Source organism: Diceros bicornis, chromosome 2 (assembly GCF_020826845.1).
Source record: "Diceros bicornis minor isolate mBicDic1 chromosome 2, mDicBic1.mat.cur, whole genome shotgun sequence".
NCBI classification, from domain to species: domain Eukaryota; kingdom Metazoa; phylum Chordata; class Mammalia; order Perissodactyla; family Rhinocerotidae; genus Diceros; species Diceros bicornis.
Window position 1 is genome coordinate 82,873,664 of NC_080741.1, and position 8,570 is coordinate 82,882,233.

General features: G+C 52.2%; 1 protein-coding gene across 3 annotated transcripts; it reads left to right on the forward strand.

Moving 5' to 3' along the window:
* Positions 1 to 20: 20 nt before the first annotated feature.
* CRELD1 (cysteine rich with EGF like domains 1) lies at positions 21 to 8,540 on the forward strand. Of its 3 annotated transcripts, none has more exons than XM_058564810.1 (11): positions 21 to 101; positions 596 to 788; positions 1,026 to 1,108; positions 3,579 to 3,689; positions 3,999 to 4,090; positions 5,080 to 5,256; positions 5,340 to 5,435; positions 6,377 to 6,460; positions 6,638 to 6,733; positions 6,953 to 7,087; positions 7,909 to 8,540. In XM_058564810.1, the coding sequence occupies exons 2-11, from the start codon at positions 615 to 617 to the stop codon at positions 8,121 to 8,123; spliced, it is 1,263 nt and encodes a 420-aa protein (XP_058420793.1). In that variant the 5' UTR covers positions 21 to 101; positions 596 to 614; the 3' UTR covers positions 8,124 to 8,540. The 3 variants fall into 3 exon arrangements, with proteins under 3 accessions (XP_058420793.1, XP_058420812.1, XP_058420803.1); XM_058564829.1 differs by having other exon boundaries at positions 56 to 156; XM_058564820.1 differs by lacking the exon at positions 21 to 101 and having other exon boundaries at positions 178 to 788.
* Positions 8,541 to 8,570: the final 30 nt, after the last annotated feature.

The window sequence follows — 8,570 nt, forward strand, 5'->3', positions numbered from 1 at the left end:
CTGGACTGCGGAGCTGGGGGAGGTCGCACGTCTTACGCAGGCGGCGGCAGCAGCGGCGCGGCGGCGTTGGGGAGACTGAGCACTTGGCGTCCGCGGGCCGGGTTCGTCGTCTCTGTTTCCGTCGCGGCCTCGGCGGACCCGGATCTTCCCCTGCAGGCTCGTGGGATACGCCTTTGCCGCGTGCAGGCCCCGAACCTGACCCCTTCTCTTCATATCCGGATCCGGGCTCCTCCCCACAAGACCGCCCCTGCGGCCTCTTCTCCCCAATACTTGGAGTCTGACCCACCCTCCCTAATTCCGCTAATCAGACCCCTAATAACCTATATTCAGACCCTGAAACAGTAAGCTGACCACTGTCACCTGGCAGAGGATCTGGGCCACCTCCTCCACGGTGACGAGGATACATTATTCCCGTCCTGGCATTGCAGAATAGGCTGCCTTCCGACCATCACCCCTCCCCCAGCCGTGCCCCAGTCTAGCCTCCTTTTCTAATAATACAGATCTGGGCTCCCAGACCCGCCGCACCTCAGAACCGATCCTTTTCTTTCTCGCCTGGCTCCTCCAGCGAAACCCACCGCATGCCCTCTATCTACAGGTCTCCAGCCTGGGAAAAGATGGCCCCGTGGCCCCAGAGGGGCCTGGTCCCACCTCTGCTCTGGGGCCTGAGCGTCTTCCTCAGCCTCCCAGGCCCCGTCTGGCTCCAGCCGTCTCCGCCTCCCCAGTCTTCTTCCCCCACTGAGCCCCATCCGTGTCATACCTGCCGGGGACTAGTCGACAGCTTCAACAAGGTGGGTGCACCAGCAGCCTCGTGGGAGGGGGCCCAGCTGCTATAGCACAGGGGTTGAGAATGGAGAGCTCTGGAGTGCAAATCTGCATGGACTCAAGTCGCAACCTGGTTACTTACTAGTTGTATGGCCTTGATCAGATTGCCTCTCTGTGCCTCAGTTTCCTGGCCGGTGAAATACTGAAGTGCTAGAACATGCCAGGCACTGTGCTTAGCTATTACTAATTTTCTTCATTTCCAGGGCCTGGAGAGAACCATCCGGGACAACTTTGGAGGTGGAAACACTGCCTGGGAGGAAGAAAAGTTGTCCAAATACAAAGACAGGTAAGGGGTTGGTGGGGTGGGTTTGTATACCTCACTTCCCAATCTCTGGTTTGCTGGTGGGGGCCTAGAAACTCTTGGGGAGCACTTATTCAACAAATACCACTGGATATTTATAGTACAGCAGTAAATAAGGCAAACAAAACCTCATGTTCAAGGAGCTTACTTTCTAGTAGAAGAGACAGACAGTGAATAAGTAGATAAATAATGACCTATCAAGTGAAGAACAATAAAGCAGGGAGGACTACAGAATGGTGGGAGGCCTGGTGTTCAAGGTGTGACATTTGAACAGAGACCTGAAGTGAAGAAGCAAGCTATGTCACAGTCAGGGAGGGGATTTGGACAGAGTGGGACTGAGCTCGGTGTATTTGAGAAGTGGCTGTGTTTGGAGTGAGCAGAAGGGAGAGTGGTAGAAGGTGAAGGCAGAGGGCCTTGAAGGCCACAGAAAGGAGTTGCGATTTCATTCTGAGTGTAGTGGGAAGCCATTGGAAGGTTTGGAGCAGAGAAGTGATGTGGTCTTATTTATACCTTTAAAAGGTCACTGCTGTGTAGCAAATGGACTACAGGGGCCCAGGGTGGAGGAAGCAGGGAGACCAGTCAGGAGGCTAGTGTGTAGTCTAGGCATGAAGGCAGCCTGAGCTAGTGTGGTATCTAGTGGTGCACATGGTGAGAAGGGGTCAAATTCTGGGTATATTTTGCAGATAGACTCATAGGACTTGATGATGGATTCATTATGGGGTATGAGAGAAAACTAATAAAAGAAGCTTACTAGGTTCTGGGCCTGAGCAACTGGGTGAATGAATAGTGGGGCTGTTTTCTGAGATGGGTAGAACTGAGGAAGGAAGGAGAAGGTTTAGGGGAGGAGTGGAATCAGGCATTCTCTTTGAATATGTTGGGCCATTAAACAGCCAAGTTGAGTTAGATTTAGGAGAGAAGTAGGAACTGGAAACATGAGTTTGGGAGTCATCAGCATATAGTCAGTAGATAAGGCCTTGGGACAGATGAGATTATATAGGGAGAGTCTTGAGAGAGGAGAGAGGCCCAAGCCCCAGGCTCTCTACCTTTTCAAAGTCAAATTGAGAAGAAGGAATCAGCAAAGACTTGGAGTTAGACAGACCTAGAATGACCCTTTATACCCTAAGGAAGTTCACTTAACCTCTCTGTGCCTCAGTTTGCTCACTGGAAAATGAGGACATTAATACCTGCTTTGCCTGTTTCATAGGATTGTGGTAAGGATTAAACTGTGATGCCCATTAGAAATAAAAGGTTTTGTTATTAGGTAACATTGGTCATTTTCCCTTCCACCAGTGGGCCTCAGTTTCCTCATTTGGGAATGAGGGCCCTAAGGGCACTTCCACCTCTATAATGGCTCCTGTTTTGTTTCTTGTTTTTTTTTTAAATCACTTCTTCCTATATGCCAGACACTGTGCCATACCTTTAAATCCATAATACATTATATGTATATATTTAAAAAATTTTTTTTGTGGTAGAATACACATAACAGAAACTTTACCATTAGAGACATTTAGTACATTCACAATGTTCTGCAACCATTACCACTATCTAGTTTCCAGAACATTTTCATTAACCCAAAAGAAACTCCATACCCATTAAGCAGTCACTCCCCAATCTCCCCTTCCCCCAGCCTCTGGCAACCACTAATCTGCTTTCTATCTCTATGGATTTTCTGATTCCATTGGAATCATACAATATGTGGCCTTTTGTGTCTAGCTTCTTTCACTTAGCATAATGTTTTCAAGGTTCATCCATATTGTAGTGTATATCTGTATTTCATTCCTTTTTAAGGCCTAATAGTATTTGGTTGTATGGACATACCACATTTTGTTTATCCATTCATCACTTAATGGACATTTGAGTTGTTTCTACCTTTGGGCTATTGTGTATAGTATTGCTATGAACATTTGTGTACAAGTTTTTGTTTGAACACCTGTTTTCCATTCTTTTGGGTATATACCCAGGAGTGGAATTATTGAGTCATATGGTGATCCCATGTTTAACTTATTGAGAGTTGCCAAACTGTTTTCCACAGTGGCTGCACCATTTTCATTCCCACCTGCAATGTAGGAGGCTTCCAATTTCTCCACATCCTCACCAACACTTGTTATATGAAATATTTTTCATCATATCTACGCAGCCAAGGGTATTATATTCCATTGTGCAGATGCAGGAACTGAAGTATTCTACAACAAACCTGGAGGCAAAGTATTGTCTCTATTTTACAGGTTAGAAAACAGAGGTTCAACGGAGGTTAAGAGACTTCCCCAAAGTAACACAACTAGAGTTGAACTCCTCATTTGAGAGGTCTGACTCTCAAAACTAGTACCCCTTCATTATGCCCTATGGCCTTTCCTTTGACATTGTCTTGGCACCAGGAGGGGTGGGAGAGGAGACCTTAAGGAGGGTGGTGGGTGGAGTGGGGCATGTTCCCACCACCCCCACCCTGTCTGGTCAGTGAGACCCGCCTGGTAGAGGTGCTTGAGAGTGTGTGCAGCAAGTCGGATTTCGAGTGCCATCGCCTGCTGGAGCTGAGTGAGGAGCTGGTGGAGAGCTGGTGGTTTCACAAGTGAGTGGTGGGGGCCCCAGGGAGGGGCCATGGCAGGGCCTGGTGCTAAAGCAGGGGGTTGCATGCTAGGGGCTGTGTCCTGGTTTGGCTCCTTCTCCCAAACCCGGATCTGCTAAGGACTGGCTGGGGGACCCAAGCTCTCACTCTGAGCTTGTTTACCCTTCTGCCAAATGGGGAAAGGGCGTTGGTCAAGTGGCCTATGGGTCTTATGCCCAAGATGGGTTGTATCCCAGATTCTGTGGGAGGTTGAGGTGGGCATCACCTCTGACGCTGTCTCAGCCCCACTCACTGTCACTTGCCCCGCCTCAGGCAACAGGAAGCCCCAGACCTCTTCCAGTGGCTCTGCTCAGATTCCCTGAAACTCTGCTGCCCCTCAGGCACCTTCGGGCCCTCCTGCCTTCGTGAGTTTTTCAAGTTCCTCTTAGGGGATGAGAGAGGACAGCTGAGGCCAGGGATGCAGTCCTGGCTCTGCGCCTAGCTGGCTGTGTGAGGTCAGGCTGCTCAGATAACTTCTCTGGACCTCAGTTCTCGTCTGCTCACAGGCGAGATGAGCAAATCAGTGGGGAAAGGCTCTGAGAAAAGGTATGGGGCTAGACTGAGTCAGATGTGGTGGTGGTTTTATCATTTACTTGAGAAATGACCCCCTCATTTCCCGTGCCTGAATAGACCAGGCCCCATCCCCTGGACTAAGGTGACCTTCCTAGGGATGGGCAGGTGCTGCCTGGAAGGCTCCATTGTCACCACCTTTTTCTGCATACAGTGCTGAGGCAGGAACTGGACTTACTACCAGCCCTTTTTAACTACTTTTTGTGTGTGTGTGTGAGGAGGATCAGCCCTGAGCTAACATCCATGCCAATCCTCCTCTTTTTGCTGAGGAAGACCGGCCCTGAGCTAACATCTATTGCCAATCATCCTCCATTTTTTCCCTTTTTCTCCCCAAAGCCCCAGTGATAGTCGTATGTTATAGTTGCACATCCTTCTAGTTGCTGTATGTGGGATGCTGCCTCAGCATAGCCTGATAAGCGGTGCGTCGGTGCGTGCCCAGGGTCCGAACCCGGGCTGCCAGTAGCAGAGCGCCCGCACTTAACTGCTAAGCCACAGGGCTGGCCCCACTACCAGCCCTTTTTAGAAAAATCTCTCCGGAAGCTGCAGATAAACAATTAGTGACAAAGATGGTCAATTCTGTCTTTATAAAAGAAAAGATTTATAAATAACCTAACTGTTCCACAGTGGGGTATTGGTTAAGTAAATTTCATATAGTTTTATGGCAAAATATTATGTTGCCATTAAAATTGTTTCCTCTCCAAAAATGTTTTAACGACATGGGGAAAATATTCTTTCTATAGAAGATTGTATCTACTCTCTCACCCAGTTTGATGTCTGCCCACAGCCTGTCCTGGGGGCGCAGAGAGGCCCTGCGGTGGCTACGGGCAGTGTGAAGGGGAAGGGACTCGAGGGGGCAGCGGGCATTGTGACTGCCAGGCTGGCTACGGGGGAGAGGCCTGTGGCCAGTGCGGCCTCGGCTACTTTGAGGTGGAGCGCAATGCCAGCCATCTGGTATGTTCGGGTAGGTAGCCAAGGGGCGCAGTGCTGGGCAGGGGAGATGGGGTGCCTGCCTGCCCATCCTCATACTTCCCCCATTCCACTCAGCTTGTTTTGGCCCCTGTGCCCGCTGCTCAGGACCTGAGGAATCAAACTGTTTACAGTGCAAAAAGGGCTGGGCCCTGCATCACCTCAAGTGTGTAGGTGAGTGGGGCCCTGCCCTAGGTCTGGGGAGGTGGGCAGGGGCCTGAGCTTGGTCCCCCATCAACACATGCATCTCTGGGCTACACCAACACAGTCCCCATCTTCATGGAGATCTCAACCTAGTTGGGAAGGCAGAAAAGTAGCCAAGCACTTACAGTATAGACTGATCTTTGTACAGTGAGAGATGTTCCTGATCCAGCTCTGTGTTGGGCAATTGGGACAGGCTTCTTGGAGGAGGTGTCACTTAGTCCAAGCCTTGAAAATAGAGGAAGGGTTAACCAGGAGAATGAGGATACTCAACTTGGGGTCAGGAAACCTGGGTTTGAGACTTGCTTTGGGCCCTGCCTAGCTATTTATATAGATCAAGGTAAAGGCTAAGCTGCTGTAACAAAAAGATCTCCAGAGACTGTGGCTTAAAGAATAGAGAGGTTTATTTTTATCTCATATCACAGTCTCAAAGTGTGGTCCCAGCTAGCAGGGAAGCTCTGCTTGTCACAGTCATTCAAGGACCCAGATTCCTTCTATTTTCCTGTGCAGTCATCTCCTTGGGTGTCATCTTCGTGGTTGAGGCTGGGTCCCGGGCACCTCCATCTTCCATGGCCTGGCACTCAGGAAGTGAGAAAGGGAAGAAGTGCGTGGAAGAGTCCAAGTCCATTGTTTTAAGGCCAAGCTAAAAGTGGAGCACATCACCTCTGTTTACATCCTCTTGGCCCGAACTCAGTCACAAGGCCACACTTAGCTGCAAGGCAGATTGGAGAAGGTAGTCTGTAGCTGAGCAGCCCAGAGACTGCTGCACCTCTCCCTCTCTCTGGGGGTGGACAGCCTGCAGTTTAGGCGACGCCCTGTGAACCTGGGCAAGTCCATTCCCCAACAGCTCTAGCCTCAGCTTCCCTGTTAGTGAGCCAGGGACTGAAATCCCCACCCTGCCGGCCTCTCTGCAGACATCGATGAGTGTGGCACAGAGCGAGCCAGCTGTGGAGCTGACCAGTTCTGCGTGAACACGGAGGGCTCCTACGAATGCCGAGGTGAGTCCCCTCCTGCAGAAGAGGGGATGTGGGGAGGGTGGGAGGAGCTGCTCCACGCCTGCCCCCCCAACCCCCGACTTCTGCCTTCCCAGGCACCAGAACCTGCCAGGCAGCTTCTGGAGCAGGGCTTCTCTGGGCCTAGGGACAGCTCTCACCCTCGTCTCCTCTCTTCTCCAGATTGTGCCAAGGCCTGTCTGGGCTGCATGGGTGCAGGGCCCGGCCGCTGTAAGAAGTGTAGCCCTGGCTACCAGCAGGTGGGCTCCAAGTGTCTCGGTGAGTCCTCTGCCACTGGGGCACAGGTCACCTTGGAGTGCCTTACCCACCACAAACTGAGAGGGGCTGGAATCTGGACAGGGCGGAGGAAGGGCGGAAGGGCAGAAGGTTGCCTGGGCAAGGGCAGAGGGGAGTGTCAGGATGTGAGCGAGGTGGAGTCAGGGGTGCTACAGGTGCTGCCCTGGCAGTCAGGGCTCTGACCCCCCTCGCTCCCTCAAGATGTGGATGAGTGTGAGCCCGAGGTGTGTCCGGGAGAGAACCAGCAGTGTGAGAACACCGAGGGCAGTTACCGCTGCATCTGTGCCCAGGGCTACAAACAGATTGAGAGCGTCTGTGTGAAGGAACAGATCCCAGGTGAGCCCCATCCTGGCCCCCAGAACCCTGGAGAAGGGAGGTGCTCATCCAGGGGGAGGGCAGGTAAGCGCCTTCTGCAGGGAGCTACAGGCCCTGCCTCACACCCCCCCCCCCGACCACCAGCACCCATGAGGCTGCACTGAGACACACACCCCACATCTGATCTCCAGGCTGGCTTTTGGTGGCATCACACCTCCCGGGGTAGAAAGAAAATCAGACTTGGTGTCAAATCACTCTACCCCACAAAGCCTCTTTCCTTATCTGTCCAATGGGACCAGTCCTTGCCCTGGGCCGCTGAGAGCTGTTGTAAGCCATGGGTGTGGAGAGATGAAGGATACTCACAATGATGACAAGAGTGACCACCTCCACAGCTCTTACCGTGTGTCAGACACTGTTCCAAGCATGTTGCATGTATTAACTTATTTCACCCTAAAACAAATCCAGGGCTGTAAGTACTGTTGTCATCCCCATTTTACATGGTGGAAGCCAGGATGGAGAGAGATGAAGCACCTTGCCCAGGGCCACATGGCAAGCAGGTGGCAGAGGTGGGAGTCAAATCCAGGCAGTCTGGCTCTGGAGCTAGTCCACATAACACACTCTGTCCCAACTTGCCCACCTCGTGGCCTGGGGCAAACCTCTTCACCTCTCTGAGCCTCAGTTTCCCATTTAGTGAGACAGGGACAAATGCCCCCTCACAGTTGTTCTCAGCAGTAAATGACATCGTGTGCTGGCGCGCCGGGCAGGCATGTGGCAGGGATGATCAGGTGTGCGGGAGGCTCCAGGAGCAGTGGGGAGTGACAGGTGCTTCCCTTGTTCCTCAGAGTCGGCAGGCTTCTTCTCGGAGATGACAGAGGACGAGCTGGTGGTGCTGCAGCAGATGTTCTTTGGGGTCATCATCTGTGCGCTGGCCACACTGGCCGCGAAGGGCGACTTGGTCTTCACTGCCATCTTCATCGGGGCTGTGGCGGCCATGACTGGCTACTGGTTGTCAGAGCGCAGTGACCGTGTGCTGGAGGGCTTCATCAAGGGCAGATAATCCTGCCACACCCAGGCTGCCCCCGAGATGGGGCCTCTCTCTTGCCTGGACACTTGGGATAGCTTGCTTTATTGTTGATAGAGGGGTAAGCATCCCCACCCACCTTCCGGAGCAGCCCAGGCACCAGGCCTGGGCAGGTGAGGCCCCTGGGGTGAGAAAGGAGCCCTAAAGGTGGATGCCATGAGATCTAGGCCTGGGGGCACTGGGCAGGCTTCACAATGTGTGTGAATTTTTAAAAAGAAAGGTGTCTTTTCTTTGGCCCCTGCCCAGGATGAGGGGGTCCCTGCAGGGGTGGGCCCATTACAGCCCCCTCCTGCCAGCTGCATGCTGCCAGCTCCTATTCTGTACTCACCCCCACCCCTCAGCCACTGATTTATTTATTCATCTCAGGAAATAAAGGTCTTGGAAAATGGAGAAGCTTCAGTCTTAGTAGCTGCTCCCCAACCC

What these genes read in the sequence shown, in the direction of transcription:
- CRELD1 (XM_058564820.1), top strand. Translation starts at nt 579, where the DNA reads ATGCCCTCTATCTACAGGTCTCCAGCCTGGGAAAAGATGGCCCCGTGG. An exon ending in GGGCTCCTACGAATGCCGAG is followed by an intron (nt 6,461 to 6,637) that starts GTGAGTCCCCTC and finishes TCTCTTCTCCAG; the next exon opens with ATTGTGCCAAGGCCTGTCTG. An exon ending in TGTGAAGGAACAGATCCCAG is followed by an intron (nt 7,088 to 7,908) that starts GTGAGCCCCATC and finishes CTTGTTCCTCAG; the next exon opens with AGTCGGCAGGCTTCTTCTCG.